At 38.2% G+C, this 20000-nt stretch overlaps 1 protein-coding gene across 1 annotated transcript in view; it reads left to right on the forward strand.

Moving 5' to 3' along the window:
- Positions 1–20000, forward strand: part of LOC135201752 (uncharacterized) — a 231910-nt gene that overhangs the window by 199146 nt on the left and 12764 nt on the right. The window contains exons 5-12 of the mRNA XM_064230978.1: positions 9501–9631; positions 14679–14938; positions 15381–15555; positions 15707–15712; positions 15805–15980; positions 16345–16634; positions 17630–18078; positions 19663–19736. Of these exons, the coding sequence (XP_064087048.1) occupies positions 9501–9631; positions 14679–14938; positions 15381–15555; positions 15707–15712; positions 15805–15980; positions 16345–16634; positions 17630–18078; positions 19663–19736 (1561 nt within the window). The remainder of the gene's footprint in view (positions 1–9500; positions 9632–14678; positions 14939–15380; positions 15556–15706; positions 15713–15804; positions 15981–16344; positions 16635–17629; positions 18079–19662; positions 19737–20000) is intronic.

Below are 20000 nucleotides of genomic sequence, written 5' to 3' on the forward strand. Positions count from 1 at the left end.
TAAAAGTTTTTGTCTTAATTTTAGTCTATTTAAATATGTTATTTTAATGTTTCGGTTATATTGGCACATTTTTTTAATAAGATGACACTTATTTAGAGGCATTAATACAGATTTATTTTGAATGAAAGCAGGCGTTTGCGTATAGTAAAGATTTCGGCATTTCTCGTCCTTTTACAAACTTTCTTTTCTAAGCGAATCGTTGTACTGATCTTTATTTCCATTTTGAATTACCTCTTAGTGTTCTCGTTTTTGTCATAATTTATGAAACAATGATATTCTGTATAGTATGTTAATTGTCGCTCTAATAGATGTACCTGTTGATTTTCTGATTGGCCATGCAAGGTTCACTGAATCACTGACTCGATTCGTACCAAACTTGTTGAATTATAATCGTTGATTAAGTTAAGTATATCTTAGTTTAACCAAACCACTGAGCTGATTAAACAGTTCTCCTAGGGCTGGCCCGAAGGTTTAAATATTTTTACGGGGGGCTAGGAACCTATTGGTTACCTAGCAACGGGATCTACATCGAGCACGTAAACCACTCGTCCAACGAGGAACTCATATAATCGTCGATTAGTCGATTGCATGATTAATCACCTTGTTTGTTTGTTTGTTGATTGATTTACAAGATTGACGTCCGCATAGCATTGTTAAATTGATAGACAAGTCCATTAGTTGACATTACATGATTGACAAACCTCCATTTCGACTGATTGAAGTGGATGGTTGACGACTTGGTTACTCTTTGTTTGGTTGACTGGATGACTGATGAGCTGGTGATAATGTCATGTATTTAATCATTTGGCTGACACATGGCGTTAGGTGGCCATTGAAGTGATTTGCTGGCTGTAATGCGCTAACTGATTCAAAAAAGAAATTGCAGTGTATTACAACTCGTTAGAGAGATGAAAGGTCAGCAATTGCTTGATGAACCGAGACCTTGGTTTATTATTTAACTGAAACGCTATTCGTAGATTAACTAGCAAACGTTAGCTCCCTTTACATCACTCTCCCTTAATGAATTACTAATAATCCAAGAGTTAGCCAAAGATCTGGACATATTTTTTTTTTATGGTCTCGTCATCTATTGCAACTGAGATTGATTAATCCAAAACGTAAAAGATGAATCATATTTCAGAAGTTATTTTAAGGAATTGATTGGCCCGAATAATCAGCAAACGATGAAAACTCCTAGATGCAGAAAGGCGGCGAGGAAAAAAAATAGATAAAGGCGATTTTAAAGAATTATAGGCATTTAATGGCGTGAATTCATCCGTCATTGTCAGGCTCTGTCACAAGGGAGCCATTACTCCCACTTGGTTGCTTCATCCCCTTGTAGTAGTATCAGGACCCTCCCCCTAACCCCCCACCCCCCCTTTCATCAGCATCCAATGTTTACCCTTTCTCTTTCTTCTTCTTCTTCTTCTTCCTTCCGTCTTCTCGGTCCTCTCTCTCTCTCTCTCCTCTCTCTCGCTCTCTCTCTCTCTCTCTCTCTCTCTCTCACTCTCTTACTCTCTTTCCTTCTTCTTCATCTTCTTCTTCTTCTTCTTCTTCCTCTTCTTCTTCTTCTTCTATTGATTACCGATGCCTGAAAGTGTAATATTGGAACGGCTGGTTTTAAAGGTATTCATGGCTCCTGTTGTGAAGAAGCTTAGAGTTGGATCTGCGGTGGTTCCTTGTTGATGTTATGAAACGGGGTTGGGGGGGGGGGGGGGGGGGGAGGAGGAAATAGTCGTAGGTACGAGGAGATAGTCAGACAGATAGATGGAGGAGTAGATAGACAGAGAGATACAGGTGATTGGGTGCGAAAAGAGGTGAGCGAAATCAAGATGAAAGTGGCGGGAAAAGAATGATGTCGGTAATAAAGGGAAGAAAAGAGATGGAAGGCCACTTGTTACAAGGAGTTACAAGGATTAGGATGTCTCAAAGACTTATTAGACCATAAGAAGAGACATTGAGGACGGACAGGTAAGCGTGAGGAACTTGGAACGTTAGTTTTTAGGTTTAGGTTTCTGTAAAAGAAAACTATTGAGACGGTTTTATCTGTCCGTCCCCACCTTTTCTGTCCGCCCTCAGATCTTAAAAAACTATACTGAGGCTAGAGGGCTGCAAGTTGATCATCCACCCTCTAGTCATCAAACTTACCAAATTGCAGCCCTCTAGCCTTAGTAGTTTTTGTTTTAATTAAGTTAAACTTGGTCATAATCGTACTTCTGACAGCGCTATAGGTACCAACAACATAGGCCACCACCGGCCCGCGGCTAAGAGTTTACGTCATAGAAACTTCGGCGCATTTCTTACATCTGAATGATGTTCATCACTGATGTTTTCCCTTAAACGCTAAGTATATGGATAAGTAACTAAGTAAATAAGTAGATGATTAAATAAATAAGTGAACTTTGAGATTAGGGTGGCAAGCAATGGTTGTATGGTCGCTTCCCAGTGACAGTTACCCGAATCTTCCACCTGAGACATCTTAGAAGCCACATAAAACCTAAATAACAGGAGGGGTGCCAAACCCGGGGCCATCGACGCACCATGAAAAAATGAGCTGCAACCACTTTCGTTCCTTTTACTATACGTCCTTTCATATCATCTTTCTTCATCTTACTCTCCACTGAATCACCTTTCAAACCATTCACTCGCAATTTCCATTTCACCGCCGAACGACCTCATAGGTCCCAGTACTTGGCCTTTGGCCTGAATTTTATATCCATTCATTCACTGCAATGACCGAGATCTTTTCTTGTGATTTTGGAGGCCCATAGCCGTTATGTCAGCGTTCGCGCTTCTCCTAACCTTCACTCGAAGACGCTGAGTTTCCAATTTCTTAGAATCACCCGGGGGGGGGTGGGGGATTGGGCTCCGTCGTACCTTTTATGGTTTTTCCACTTTCGCCAGTCCTGCTAATTCTGACCTCACATCTGGTGTTGTTGTTTGTACTACTACACAGCCATGAAACATGACCATTTTTCAGTAAGGTGCCTATAAGAAAGTCTATAAGGAAAGAAAAACCAGAGAATATCAGACACCCTTTTCGTCGGTTTGTTTCCTGTAGTTGTGAGCTATTCCCAAAATAGGGTTAATGCGATATTGATGGCCTCTCTCTCTCTCTCTCAATAAGTCGTTGAAGCCTCTTTAAGATTCCGGAACTCTAAAGACAAGAATAGTTCATACTGTGCTGGTTTGTGAACCTCAAAAGTACCTATGTTCACACGCACACACACACACACACACACACACACACACATATATATATATATATGTGTGTGTGTGTGTGTGTGTGTATTTATATATGTCAAATGTGGCTCTCTCTCTCTCTCTCTCTCTCTCTCTCTCTCTTTCAATATTGTATTTGTGTGTGTGTGTATATATATATATATATATATATATATATATATATATATATATATATATATAAAATATTGAAAGAGAAAGAGAGAGCCACATTTGACATATATAAATACACACACATATGTGTGTGTGTATATATTATGTATATATATATATATATATATATATATATATATATATATATTATATATATAAAAAACAAAAAACCAAGCATAGTATGAACTATTCTTGTTTTTAGATTTCCCGAATCTTAAAGAGGCTTCAACGACTTATTGAGAGAGAGAGAGAGAGAGAGAGAGAGAGAGAGAGAGAGAGAGATAGAGAGAGAGACCATTAATATCGCATTAACCATATCTTGGGAGAAGGTTACACCTTAAGGAAAAACCGACGAAAAAGGTGCTATATGTATATGTATATATATATATATATATATATATATATATATATATTAATATATATATATATATATATATATATATATATAAAAACAATAGGTCATTTTGAGGTTCACAAACCAAGAATAGTATGAACTATTCTTGTTTTTAGATTTCCCGAATCTTCAAAAGGCCTCAACGACCTACCATGAACAAGTCCTCTCAAAAGTGGCTCACAGCCTTTATCTGGTTTCCTTCCACCATACATCGTTGTGTTTCTGTTTTAAGGTAATGCCGTTAATCTCATGGTAGCAGTGGTTACGGAGAACTGCATATTATACCATTAGAACAGGGAGTGTTAACTAACAGCACACAATGCTATAAGAGATTCAATAACGGGAACTGATGTTTCTGCTGTATTTCTTTATAATTCTTTATAATTTCTAATCTTACTCCATTTAGCTAAGGGAAAAGAACACTAAACTTATTCTCTTTCGTTATGATGTTTTTCTCCCTTCGTTCCTAAGTTTTTATAAATTGGATTTCTTCTTTTTCCTTCGCCCGGACATTTGTCCATTTCATTTCTTGAAACACCTTTGTTTCGTATGTCTTAATTTTGTTTTCCTCGTGTAAAATTACATTTAGCCTTTATTCTGATTTGTTACCTTAAATGCTTTTGATATAGTTCTGGCATTTCTTCATCTTTTTGTAATGTTAGTTTTATCTTTTCCCTGTTCTCAGTTTATCACCTCGGTTCTCATCCAACTGAACTGCAATGCTTATAATTGGTATTCCAGCGAGCTAATGCTTCCTCAGAGACGTCAGGTATATTTCCCTAATAAAACTGAACTTCTCCGAGGAAAATTAAAGATATACGATATAAAGACTGAACTTCTGCAAGTCCTTCTTGGAAAGACGAAAATTAAAGTTTGAGGGGGGAAAAAAACTTTAACAATTAAGCGAGAAGAAGACGAGGAAGAAGAAGAAGAAGAAAGCATCTTTTCATCCGGGTCTCTCTGCTCCATTTCCATCGGTTGCTCAATCAGTCCACAGTCCAGGCTTCGATTTAGCTAAGAACTTATTGCCAAACTTTGCGTTTATACCTAAAGCGAGTCAGTGGGGGGCCACTGTATGCAAAGAAGGAGCTGAAGAGGAGCTATTTTTATTGGGTAATTTGATTTGGCTTTGTGGTGATCTTACGCATGTTTTTATTTCTTTGATAAGAAATAAAAGGTAAATGTAAAAAAAGAACAAGATCTGAGTACAATAGAAGGTTCTCCTTGACTAATAAAGGTTTGAAACTTTGTAGCTATTTTTATTGATCATACGCATGTTTGTCTGTTAAAATATGTACATTGATAAGAAATAAAAGGTAAATGTAAAAAAGAACAAAATCTGTGTACAATAGAAGGTTCTACTTGCATAATAAAGGTTTGAAATCTTGTAATGTTGAAGTTACTATGTTTTGTTTGCGTGTTCATGAAGAATTTCACATGATCTCAGTCGCTATCCGGTGGTTATGTTACGTCCGAGATGACAAGCCTGTCACATTATCGTCTACAGAGGAATTTTCAAGATTAAGTTACTTAAAATCATCATTGAACTCATTTATGTGAAAATAGACTTCTTGAGATAATATATGTGCTTTTTTTTTCAAAGTTTTTCCATATTCAACCTCAAGCATAGGACCCTGGACAAGGCAGAACTGAATCTCAATCATTCCGCTGTCAAAAGCAACGACGCGTGTCCATGACAGAGTTAGTCTCCTGACCTACGCGTCCCCCTAACATCTAACTCTCATTTCTACCTTCCCTTTTTTCCCCATCGTTTGTCTGTCAGCCCTCCAGCACGCTCTGAACGTCGGAGACGTGTTTCCAAAAGCCAAAAATCCACGGTTTTGAAAAACAGCGCAAGAAACGGCCGGAAAAAAGGGAACTTTTCTTTCGAGGCTCAGTTGACGACCACCCGGTTCGCGAATTGACAATTCCGGTGTCACGGTTCCTCCGTGCCTCCAGGAAGGGTTATCGGCAGAACGGTCAATGGGATGTCATTCTGCCATTTCATTAATTAACCCGTTTGTTATTCTCTCTCTCTCTCTCTCTCTCTCTCTCTCTCTCTCTCTCTCTCACACACACACACACACACAATTCAAGGATGGAGATGGACGCAAATTGGCTGATTTTAGATGGTGGCTGTTTTCGAAGTCTCTCTCTCTCTCTCTCTCTCTCTCTCTCTCTCTCTCTCTCTCTCTCTCTGTATTTATATCCGGGTCACTTTTACTTATGGCTATGTTCTTTTTTGATACGATATTGATAACACATGTTGCAGGGGATGTCAGTAAATATTGTAATAAAACGTGGAGCGATATTCAAGAGTTAGTCATTTATAATGGCAGTTTTACAAGCGTTTATGCGCACGCAGACATTGTTATATTCACATGCACGCTAATGTACACTTGCTTGTGTGAATGTTGTTGTTCTTGCCTTACAGAATCAGGTAGAAGAGATTCTAACCAAGTTTTTCTCCAAAATAAATCTAGGTTTCCAAGTTTAGCAGGTTAACGCTGATTTTTTTCCCCTCCAGTATCTCTATAATTTCTTCATTATATTCATCCTTTTTGTGAGCATCATGTTGCTATTATAAAAATTCAGGCTGTCATAAAGATGGGAAAGGTTATGACTTTAATTTAAGGATAACAACACTTTATTTTTTTTATTTTTTATTTTTTTGCCATGACTATGGAAGAGGACCATTCTCTATTCATTCTTTTTAATACTAGAATTGTTGCTACTTACATTTCATAAGCTCTATACCCCGCAGGAGGGTAGTGCCGTCAGTGTACCTCACGCGGTGCACTGTAGGCATCACTCGAGGTTCTTTGCGACTTCCCTTCGGCCCTCCCCTGTAATTTCTTTTACAGTATCTCTGTTCATATATCTGTCTGACTTTCCAACCTCTTTTACAGTTGCTTCATGGTGCAGCTGCGAGGTTTTCCTCCTGTTGCACCTTTCACTAAAAAAAAAAAAAAAAAATCTCTCAAATCACCAATGGAGGAGGGAGGAGGGTGGAAGCATCTCGAGTCCCGTCCGAGGATAATAATACCTCTTTAATTTATGCAGAGGTGTCGAAGGATGGAGCCCCATTACGCGTCATTTTTCTCTGAATGAAGCCAAGTTACATAACAATCTCGGCTCATTCTTAGCGTACCGCCTCACCCCTTCAATCTCTTGTTTGGACCCAGAGCGCCTCGGTAGATTTGGGGTAAACTGAGATTTTATTGTCATTCTGGAAAGATGGTGCTTTTATGAATTTATTTTTTTTATGTACAACCGGCGGTGAGTTCAGTAAGTGTGTAGGTGTTTTTGTTACTAGATGTTCATGTGCATGTAAGCTTGTGAGCTTGTGCAATTCATTATGCGGGGTGGATATCGTCGTGGACTTGGTAACGTGCTAAAAAAAAAAAAAAACTTACAAATTGCGTCGAAATTTCTTCGGTGCAATCGAGTTTTCTGTACAACGTACAATGCTGTTTGAAAATCTCAGTCACGGCCCATGAAACTTTCAGCCACAGCCCGGTGGTCGCCTTTGTTGTTGGCACCTCTGTAGCTGTCCCAAACGCAGGGTCATGGCTAACTTTAACTTGAAACAAATAAAAACTACTCCGGCCAGAGGGCTGTAATTTGGTATGTTTCATGATTGGAGGGTGGATGACCGACATACCAATTTGCAGCCCTCTAGCCTTAGTAGTTTTTAAGATCTGAGGGCGGACGGGGGGACAAAAAAAAAAAGCCACCTCAATAGTTTTCATTTACAGGAAACTAATAAAGTTAGTTTTAGGAACTTTGCAGTTCAAAGAGACATGCAATAGGAAGATTAGGTAAGGAAATGTCCTCTTTCCTTCTCTCTACATTCCATTGACATAAGGGAATCGGTTGTAATTCTCACTCTGTGACTCTGTGAATTGTGAACTACTACCAGTAACTAATCCGACTTTTTTTTTCTTTCTTTTTTTAATCCCTGACGATATCCACTTTGTGTTATCATCTTATCGTCACGAATTTACCGAGTGAAATCATAGCTGATATAAGAGGAATAGAAGACCTGAAGGAGTAATTCAGTCCCTATTTGTTTGTTTGTTTGTTTTATTCCTTCTGTTTTTTTCCCGCTGAGAAGAAGGGAAGACCTGAGGATACCTAAATTTTAGATGCGTAATTCAGTCCCTGTTTGTTTGTTGTTTTGTTTGTTTCTTTGTTGTTTGTTTTTACCTTTTTTTTTCCTTTCGCTGAGAAGAGAAGACCTGAAGAATACGTAATTTTAGATGCGTAATTCAGACCCTGTTTTTTTTTCTGCTGTTTTTCTAGTTCGTGTTTTTTCCGCTGAGAAAGAAAGCATTCCCAGAGATCTAATATCCGCTCTCTCTTTCGCTCTTTACGTATTTTTTCTCTGCTACGAGAAGTATTTTCTTTATGAGTAGATGCAGATATTGAATTTTTTTTATGCGTGGGGAATCGAGACGGAGGAGCTACAAGGAAAAATCGTCTAGGATGAAGAGAGTTTTGTAGGATTATAAGAATTTCAGAGGAACTCCAACATCTCCTTTATGAACTGTGGAAATGAGAAACATTCATGAAAAAGTTCTGACATTGGTCAGGTATTTCTCATTGGCCTAGTACAGCTGGTGAAAACCACTTGAATAATTTGTCGTTTAGAACTTAAGAAAGTAGTTATATTTCTATGTATATTATGTGTTCTTAGTCATCTTTTAATATCATTTTTCCAGTATTAATTAAGTTGTTTTTCTCTCATAATTAATTTGAGGTGTTCGGTGTTGATTCGTGGTCAAAAGAAGAAAATAGATTAATTTTTCACATATTTTGTACAGTTACATATACTACGTATATGTGTGGAAGTATATTCCAAAATTTCATCGCCTTCTTTAAGATTGTGGGCTACAGTTATCTTGTATTTTATGGTAAATTGACGTTGCAGTAGTTGATATATGTAAATATCTATTACCTTAAGTTTCCACATATCATACAGTACTATTCCTTGTGGATTTGTGCTACTATATATGTGTATGTTATTGGAATATTATAATTAATATGATAAACGACCCATTTCACCATAAAATTCCAGATATAATTCACATCATTCTAGGTGGATGTGTGGTAGTATATATATGTATGTGATTGAATTATATCGTGTAATATATGTTTTAATTTTCATATTACCATAAGTTTCCAAATATAATTCATTCTTATTCCATGTGGATGTGTGGTAGAATATATGTGCATGAGATTGAATTATAAATGATGTATGTCATAATACTCATATTATCATAAGTTTCCAGATATATATATAATTAAAATTCACACTGCTCTACGTGAATGTAAGGTAGTATATATATATATATATATATTAATATATATATATATATATATATATATATACAGATATATAGATTATCTTACATCCGCGTGGAACAGTGTGAATTTTAATTATTTCTGGAAACTTAAGGTAATATGAGTATTATAACGTAAATGATTTATAATTCAATCACATGCACATATACACTACCACACATCCACACGGAAACTTACGGGCAATATGAGTATATATATATATAATATATATATATATATATATATATATATCTATATCTATATCTATACTATATCTATATCTATATCTTATATCTAATATATATATGTGTGTGTGTGTGTGAGACTGGATACTGTAACACTCACCTTGTCTCGACTTCTTTCACAGACGAAGCCATTGGCGGAGGTCGTGTAGGTGCCCACGACTGGAGAATGTTGGTGTGTCTCACCTACACTGACGGAGATTCGTCTGTTTGTTTACCCAGGAAACTCTTCCCGCTCCTTGGTCAACACCAGAAGGTGAGAGAGAGAGAGAGAGAGAGAGAGAGAGAGAGAGAGAGAACGAAAAACACTTGATTTTTGTCGCCAGATACTCCTAGTGTCTTTGGAAATTCGCTAGATTGAATGTCTTGCTTTGCTTGTTTATTTGTTTGTCTGTTTGTTAGTTTATAATTTGATTACATTTTTATTTGTTTATTTCTTAATTTGCTGATTTAATTTTTCTTTTTCTAATAACTCATCTCTTCTTTCTGTATTTCCTGTTGGCCTCTGTTACCTCTTTCAGACGCACATCATATTCTTTGGAAGTTTAGAATTCAAGTCAGTGGCCCCAGTAATAATAATAATAATAATGATGTTTTCCATTTTTTTATGACAAGAAGTTCAGCAGTGTTCTTGTGGAGTTTTACACCTCTCTGATTCCATTTGAACTATAATGAGGAGTCGCATTGCAAATTTGACTAATTTTATCTTTTTTCTTTACTCCGAAGCTTGACTAAATTGCCTGAGAATGTTTTTGTTTTCAGTTTACAAATTTCAAGAGATTTAATGTTTTTTTCTTCTCGTAGAATTGATGTATATTTATTTTTTATATTTTATTATCATCTCTTCCTTTCAAGAGAGCATTATTGACATCCATTTAGTTTACTGTAAAAGTATCCTATTGAGATAGTTTTTAGTTTGTCCGTCCGCACTTTTACTGTCTGCCCTCAGATCTTGAAAGCTACTGAGGTAAGAGGGCTTCAAATCGGTATGTTGATCGTCCAACCTCCAATCATCAAACATACCCTCTAGCCTCAGTAGTTTTTATTCTATTTAAGATTAAACTTAGCCATATAGGACAGGCCACCACCGGGTCGTGGCTGAAAGCTTCATGGGCCGTGGCTCATACAGGAAACTCGAATGCGCGGAAGAAACTAAAGCACATTTTTTTCTTGTTTTTTACGAGGAAAAAAGAGTGATACTTTTTCCTTCCCGAAAGGAACAAAGTGACTATAGTTTCTTATATTCAGAGGCGAATGTGATAAATCACTTTTCATTTCCTTACTAGAGCAAATAGGGAGGAAAAGTAGGCAATTCAGTTTGCCGCATACGAGAAACTAATAAACAAAGTTTATCGAAAGGCAAATCAGTAAATCATATAGATATACGATTTACCCTCGCAAATGAAAGTATCCTTCGACAGGCAGGCGAAAACTAACGTAAAGTTATGAGGCAAATATGCCAAAGGATGTCTTTCTTCTTTTTTATTCTTCAAAATAATAACGTGTGAAAGAACGAGGTGTTCTCGGCTACTTACATGGATACAGGCTTTACTTGCCCGTAATTGTTGTTTTTTCAAAGTTCTGTAACTGCGTTTTCTATGGATGAATAATATAAAGAATATTTTTTTTTTTTTTTACCCTGGATGTAAAGTTATGATATTTGACTGTAGATGAAGAACGTTGTGGCAAAGGTATGTCCCCTATTAGACTTTATTTCTTTTGTCTAAAGTAAGTACTCACACTTAGAAGAGAAACTGCATGGGATTTTGTATTTTAATTAGCTTAATATTATTTTGGGATTTCTATGTAATTTAGATTTTGAAAAAGTCTGCAAATATATATATATATATATATATATATATATATATATATATATATATATATATATATATATATATATATATATATATATATATGCATATATATATATATATATATATATATATATATATATATATATATATAGAAAGAAATAAGAGATAATTGTGCCCACGTGTCTGCTCCCTATTCTTCCAGATATGGATCCTCTTTCTACCCCATCATTTCCTGCTACGCTTCATCTCTTTCATCTCCTCGACGCTCCTTGTTTCTTTTCCTGATCTCCCTAGAATTAACTCTCCCTAAATACACGAACCAGTAAGACCGATAATGAAGGGTCGTCTCCTGGAACTGCTACTCATATTATCATGATCATTGCTAGGGGAAAGTAGAGTCGCCCAGACGGGGGATAGTTAGGTTTCTGGTGTCAGTGTCTATCGGTCAGGGAAACTCGGTCTTTGATGTTTATAGGGAAAATGCCGCAGATTTAGTGATATTTACTTCGCGCGCTCCCTCACCTCCCCCCCCCCAAAACCGAAGCGTTTACTCCCGTTTCAGGAACATCCGGGGAGCAAATTCCCGAGATGTATACCAGTATTACACCAGCCCCGGTTTTTTTGCCGTGCCTTTAGGATAGGTTGGTTATTTCAAAGAATTGAGCACAATGAGATTACTTTCAAGAAGATTCTATGGTTAGTTTTCAAGATATGGCGTCCCGATTTTTTCAGGGAAGGTCCCGGATTTCGGTTACAGCTCGGAACTGTGCATCCTGGGAACTGCCAGATTCTAAGTCGTTCTTCTAATAACTTACAGTATTACCATAGAAACTAAAGGAACAATTTAACCACTGAATGCAAAGTAAGAATGACGTTGTAGCCTCCCCTTTCTAGAATCAGCACGAATGGGGGGTAGCCGTCCTAGTCACGCGGAAGACGAACGACGTAAAGATGTTTGTGATTGTGATCAACAGCTATCAATCCTCCGTTCCTTTTCTCATTTCTTTTTCCCCTAGACCGAGTCACGAGTTGTGTGTTCCTTTGTTTCGTTTTTGTTGCTGCTATTGTCGTTGTCTCTGTTTTTCCATTAATAGTAGTAATAGCAGCAGCAACAGCAGAAGCACTAGCAGCAACAGAAGCAGAAGCAGCAGTAATAGTAATAGTAGTAGCAATAATAATTGTACTAGTTATAGTAGTGATAGTAAGTTTACGTGTCTTTAGATTCATTTTAAAACACGAAATTTTTGTGATGAACACTTATTCTGTTTATGATACTAACAGTCTTTCATTAATATGGAAGAATAAAGACTGTTATAGGTGTGTTTATTTATATTTACCTCATTTTCAACGTAGGCATTCATCATCTCCATACGATGACGAAGTTGATGACCCCAACTCAACGTATATGGAAGCTATTACACAGATATCTCCCCCCGCCCCCTTCCTAATTCATTTTCTAAACCTTGCCTCGTATTCGTTTCCCATCGCTCTAATTATTTCCATTCGTGACCGAATTCATCCGGAGTTTAATCCGAGCTGATCCGGATTTAGTACATTAACTCCTCCCTCCGCTCCCGCCAAACCGCGCGGCGACTCGTTGGAGCTCAATGGAGCGTCACCTCGTCACTTTGGGATGCATATTGTTCAGATAGAGAAAATGATTCCGTCTGGAGGATTTGTTCAAAGGGCTCCGTGGATACGTACGAAGCGATAATAGGAGGTATCTCTTTGTGGTGTGTATTCGTATTAATTTATTTTTCATAATAGTTTGAGTCAGTATACTAGTTTTTTCGTTGGCTGGATTTGTGAGGAAGGGAAGTGTTCAGCCGAAGTTTGGGCTTAGTCTAGACTCTAGAGTCTAGACTGAATGACCTTGTAAACGTAATCACGTTTGTATATCGATATGCTGCGCACATATACATATGATTAATTTTTGCCGTTAAAACATATGAAATATGAAAAGAAGATAAGTATTGATGAATTTACTACAGGAAAACAAAAAGAAGAATATGAACATAAAATTTGTAAACCAAATGCGGTTGCGATATATTTAGACCGAAGAGGCATTTACTGCTCAAAGGGTGACAAATGTTTAATTAAGCAGAAGAGGCATTTCTTATTCAAAGCGATTACATCATTAGAATATTTATAGGAAAATGGAAATAGACCTAAGTATAGCTATTAGGGCCACCCACACACCCTAACTATACTCAAATAGAAAGGAGGTATATATTCATGCCTCGTCTATCAAAGAGAAAATTATTTCCTTTATAGGATTTAGCAAAACTTAGATTTATAATGAGATTTTTCGCACTGAATAAAAATCTGCTAAGTTGAAAGCCTTCATAACTATTTAATTTGGCAGTAATTACTCACATTCTCTCTCTCTCTCTCTCTCTCTCTCTCTCTCTCTCTCTCTCTCTGTAAATGTGCCTGTATATGAGTGTGATATAAAACGCGTAGAAAGTAGGTTTTGGAAAATGTAAATACAATCTCTCTCTCTCTCTCTCTCTCTCTCTCTCTCTCTCTCTCTCTCTCTCTCTCTCTCTCTCTCTCTCTCTCCAAACAGTAATTCAAGTAAGTAAAATTTGACACAAGTAACATGGGTAATCGTTACTGCAGAATTCCTTCAGTTAGTCTATTACCTTCATTCCTTCAAGGAGAGAGAGAGAGAGAGAGAGAGAGAGAGAGAGAGAGAGAGAGAGTGTTATAGGCAGCCTGCCTGTTAATCTCATCAACTTATCTTCGTAGTTTTCATATGAGGAATCCATAAACGGTTTCTTAAAGTCACAGAGTTAGAGACGTCAGTGCACCTCATGCGGTGCACTGTAAGCATTACTTAAGGGTCTTTGCAGCTTGCCTACGGTCCCTAGCTGCAACCCCTTTCGTTCCTTTTACTGTACCCACTTTCATATTCTCTTTCTGCCATCGTACTTTCCACCCTCTCCTAGTTCCTCGTTGGATGAGTAGTTTTCGCGCTCGGCTGCCAATCTGGTGGTCCCAAGTTCGAATCTCGGCTCTGCCAACGCGGAATCAGAGGAATTTATTTCTGGTGATAGAAATTTATTTCGCGATATAATGTGCTTCGGATCCCACAATAAGCTGTAGGTCCCGTTGCTAGGTGACCAATTGGTTCTTAGCCACGTAAAAATATCTAATTCTTCGGGCCAACCCTAGGAGAGCTGTTCAGTGTCTGGTAAAACTAAGATATACTTAACTTCCACCCTCTCCTAACGATTGCTTCATAGTGCAACTGCGAGGTTTTCCTCCTGTTACACCTATTAACCACTTTACTGTCAGTTTCCATTTCAGCGCCGAATGGCCTCATAGGTCCCATATTGAATTCAATTCGAACTGGGTAACATTTCTTTAATCGTGTTTTTCATCGCAGTGATGTTTATAAATATTTATACAACTATTTTGACAACCAGGAACCGACAGTTCGGAGTCACGAGCATCCTTCTCATTCCCCTTCACCGCCTTCTCCAGGTGGGTCGGTTGCCAGGACTCCGAGGGACGGTGTGGCGTAGGGAGAGTCTCTGCGACCTACTGCATTCCGCCCGGCTGGTGTCCCCCATTCGCTCCCTCGTTCCCGCCTGCTACGCGCTCCCCGGTCATCACTCTTACCTGACCGCGGCAGCTCACGCCCTTCCCGATACCTCGGAATGGGTGGTCAAGGCTGCCCACTCCGGGAGAGGCGTTAGAGTGATTGACAACCGGAAGTTATTGGAAGATTTGCGAGACAAACGGTAAGATAAGGAATGGAAATTTGACGGTATCAATATTTTCAAGAAATAGAAGTATGATAAAGTTAACCTCATTTAGATAACTGTAGTCAAATAAATGAATTATTCAAACTGTTCTGATTATGTGTAATTCATAAAGGTTTGAAAGTATATTTTATGGGATGTTTCGGAAAAATGGGGCTGTTTTGTGGTATCTTTTAATCTCAAAGCAAATTTTAAGGTTTTATGAATGGTGAACTTACCACCTTGAATCATCCAACGAACAAATAATGTCTATAAGTTGTTCTACAATGGCATTTGTTTTGACATATTATGTAGTAAACTGTTTGCAAGCGTCATTAAAACCTAACGAATAACTTACGTAAGAATTCCTCACTCATCGCATTAATACCAATACTTCGGAATAAAAAAAAGTTATGTATTTTGTTTATGTATTAATTAACAGGTTGGGTTCAGGAGAAGTGGTGCAGGTCCACTGGGGGCCTCCCCTGCAGGTGCTTGGCGCTACCGTGTCGGTACGGTTGTATCTGTTGATTACGTCACTACAGCCTCTAAGGGCACACGTCCATACTCACGGCGAAGTCATGTTCAGGCATTTGCCCAGCAGAGGGTATGCCAAGGTAAGCAGGAGATAAGTTCGTTTGGGTAGAACTCACAGACACACACACACACGCACTCACTTTTTCTAACAATTGGTTCATAGTGCAACTGCGAGGTTTTCCTCCTGTTTTCTCCCCTCAATTTCCCTTTCAGCACTGAATGACCTCATAGGTCCCAGCCCTTGGCCTTTGGCTTAAATCCTATATCCTTGAACCCCCCTTTAAGAGTGGGAACACTCAGAGAGTCCCTTTTTCTTCTGCAGATCCAAGGATAGAGTTTGGAGTTGGACGGAACTGGTGTCGTGGGTAGGCCGGAATTCCGGCGAAGAGGCCATGAGGTCTCTGGTGGGTCACACTGAGGCTGCTCTCACCGCCTTGGCCCTTGCCATTGACCTCCTGATACCCCCGAAGGTGCACAATCTCAGAAAAGCCTCTCGGAGGTTCAGGTAATCATTTTAGGATCATTGAAAGTCATAGGAAATGCAGTGGACAATGAATGCGTCACGCGCGTTTGGTCCTCCACTGGTTCACAAGATATCTCGAAAATTTATTAATAGACTCCTGATAAATTTTGTGGAGACAGATTAGCACCTGGAATAATTGTGTATAAAAGCATTATGTCAATTTTTCCCAGTAATTGTCTTTTTCAATACCTTTTGTATGCTTAATGATCTACATCAGCCTCAAGTTTCTAAAATTACAAAATCTTAACGTATTCCAAGTAAACTAATCATATATAAGGTTTATTTTCGAAAGGACGAACTTTAACGTAATGCATTACTTAACCAGCCTCGTTTGTTTCACCAACAGGTGCGAGGGATGTTACCAGCTCTTAGGCGTCGACCTCATATACAACTCGACCTACCATCCGGCAATCATGGATGTGACGGGTCAACCTGACCTGTCCTTTAGCCAGCAGGAAGCGCCCTCTGTCCAACAACAACAGAGCCGTCAGCAGCGCCCCCCAGCTGCTGGTTTTCCCCCCAGTCATGTTTTGGGCAGGTCAAAGGTCACGAGGGACATGTTGCAGGTCCTGCTAGGCGAAGCGAAAGTTGCCCAGGAGGTCAATCAGGCTTTGGTTGAAACCGCTGATAATTTAGGTTAGTTTTGATTTAGGTTTCTGTTGTATGTGTATCATTTAATGGTATTTTTGTTCACCTGACTTCAACCGAGGAATGATGTCTACAGTATAGAAAATACAGCAACACAACTTGTAACCCAATGGGATTTATGTCACTGTTATTTCCCCTCCCCTTCCCCTTCCCCTTCCCCACTCCCCCTTCCCTCTCCTCCCCTCCCCTCCCCTCCCTCTTCATCTTCACTACACACAGGGTCAAAATAAAATGTCTTCAGTTCAAAGAAAGTCACCGAATGGATCATTTTCATGTTGATTTTGTAATATATTTTGAATTTTGGGCTGTTGTACCTGGATGAGATTCCCTCCTGTCGAGTAGTAGTCATCGGTATTAGTATTAACAATGTTATCATCGTTATGCAGTAAACTGATTTTTTTTTTAAATCTGCAAGAACTTCAGTAGATTTATTCATACGTCGAATTTAATTTTTTTTTTGCCTCATTAAGGAGATATGAACGATAAGAACGTGCACTTGGAGAATTGTTTCTGCAGTTCAAAATCACTCTAATTTTTTCAAGAAGTTTTCTGGAGGTATTCCTTCTCAAATGCAGTTCATAGAGAGTCCATCATATTTATTGTCTTCAAATTGAAGGTTTATTATCCTCGGACTTATATAGAAAAACAAACACCCAACCCCCACAACTTCCCGCGCTCTCATCTATAATTATAAACCAAACGAACTCTTGGTTTTAACAAACTGAATATTCTTCAGTTAACGTATTATTTTGTTTTAAGTGAAAATGTATTAATTTATTTACTGTTTGAGCACAAAAGATTCGTTGTATTTTACTCCCAATAGGACAGTAGATTGTAATAGAATATCCGAATATATTTTGGCAAATTTATTTCTTGTTTATAAAATATTTGCTTCTCTAACCTTTGCCATGTTTAAGAATATAATTACCGTTATATTCAGTAACTGAAGTATGCTTATTTATCTTTTTATTTAATGTTGCCAGGCGTTGTAGGCATCGACTGCCTCATCACACATGACCTCTGCCTGACCCAGGATGACTTGGATTACCTCATCCAAACGCGTAGAGAGAGCGGCGTGCACGCAGCTGCCGTAAGAGGCAAGACGCCGTTAAAATCAGATCACTTCCAATATTCAACGGTACAGGAAGAGGGAGATTGGACCAGCGGTGAGAACAAAAGGAAGGTAGAAGAAGAAGATGATGCTGATGACGTCACGGGAGGAGGCGCGAGTGACGTCATCAAAACAAGCAGGGTGAATCAGAACGATCTCGACTTACTGGACGATTACGAAGGAGAAGAGGAGAGGGAGGCCGAAAATGCCCAAAGAAAGGAAGCCGATAAAGCGAAAATAGATCGGATAACTACAAACAAGTTCGCTCAAGACGGCTTTGCCATGATTTACCCGTCCCCGAATGGCAGGGCGTACGACCAGGTAAATTCACAGCACTTGGTAGAAAGGCGGGAATAGACGCTGGTTATATCGCATGTTGTTTATGTAATCAGCGTTTCTGGATTTTTTTTTTTTATTACCATTCCAATCCCTTTCAGGAATATAGCTCATTTAATGTAAGGAAGCCCCATCTCTGAGCGTCTTTTGCATTTTTTTTCTTTTTTTTTTATTATTCCGATGTTCAAACTGCAGTATAGCCATCCGAAGCTTATAAATACTCCTTTCGATAGTTTTTGTATGTCTTTGTAAAATCGAGTATTTTTTATACAAGAAACAGAATCAAGTGACCTTCTATGCTCAGATTCGTCTTCTAAAAATTAAATTGATTAAAGATTTGTATATTAGTCAATAATTTAGCACCATAATTTTAGGTAAGTAATGTACCTATGTGTAAACACTGATAAACACTGAATAAAACAAACTCTTTCGATCTTGATTTCTTTTTTCTTACTTATACTTATTGTATGTGTTGGTAAACTCCTTAACCTTAAGTGGTGGGGCAAGGACACAACTTAAATGTAGGTTCTAAATGTCTACTGTAGAAATATATACAAGAACCAAGGGACAAATTTCATGTACCTACACTTATGAACGTTCTTCTTTTAAAACTGGTTCTTAACCTCGGGGTGCGCCCCGCTATGGGGGCGTCAGGAATTTCCAGGGGAGGCGCGAGCCCTAGGGAAAAATGAAAAAAAAAAAATTCTCTAATTATATTCGTTATTCTCTTAACAAGAGTGAGGAACTAATATTCAGAAGTTGAAAAAATACAAAAGTATATCGCCTTATAACGTTACTTTCCTAGAGTCTACTGCTCTAGTTACGCTCGTTGGGCTAACCATGTTTTGTAACGATTGGCCTCCCTTCCTATACCTTGAAACCCATTCTCTTTCTCATTTTTTTTCTTTTAAATCTGGGTGGGAATTTTACTCATAGATGCCAGGGGGTCGTGAAAGAAAGGACCAACTCTTAGAGGGGGCGCGGTAATAAAAAGGTTAAGAACCACTATTTTAAAACCTTGTAATCCAGCATTTGATCCCTTACCAAACGTATTCCCACAAGTTTCCATTCTATTTTAAAATCCAGCTACCTTTGCTTTCAGATCACCTATCAAAACCACCCTTTTCGCAGTCTCTAAGCCCAGCCAAGCCCAGACACACACTGGACGTAGTCATTCTTTGCCCCCTTTCCTTCACACGTTGTCCTTTCACCTTTCACCTTTGTTCTCATTCTACGGGCTGCTCTGTGAGCATGAGCCCGTGCTGGCATAAGTTCTGTTCTGCCCGACATCCACGCAAATTCAGACCCCAAGAATTAGCATTTATTTCCACCATTAACAAAAGGAATGGGGCTGCACCCCCCATATATACTTCATGTCATTGAGCACTGGGATAAACCTAAAGACAACAGTCCTGTTAATGAAGTGACGAATATATTTAATACAGTTTTTTTTATTATTTCTATACACGACAATAAAAGCTGGAATTACCTTTACTTATTTATTTGTTTATTTATTTGTGTAATTATATATTTGTTTATTTATTTACTTGTTTATTTATTTATTTTTAGGTCATCGCCGATTTATATCACGCAGTTTCTGCCAACACGAGCACCGCTTTTGCGCCTTCCGCTTATCTCTTGACGTAAGTGATTGATTGCTTTTCATCAACATGGCATCACAACAGGACAAAATCCTCGATAGTTGAAATGTATGTTTATTAAAAGCAAAGGTTTTATACTCGATACGAAAGCCTCTCATGAAAATTCATTCTTGCATTTACCAGAATCATAAAATGTAAATTTTCCTTTAATGTAATTTTTTTTCATGTATGGTTATTAGAAAATCAGTGACATCAGGGCATATCTATATATGTATGTATGTATGTATGTATGATGAACAGCTTGAA

Source organism: Macrobrachium nipponense, chromosome 28 (assembly GCF_015104395.2).
Source record: "Macrobrachium nipponense isolate FS-2020 chromosome 28, ASM1510439v2, whole genome shotgun sequence".
Taxonomy (NCBI): domain Eukaryota; kingdom Metazoa; phylum Arthropoda; class Malacostraca; order Decapoda; family Palaemonidae; genus Macrobrachium; species Macrobrachium nipponense.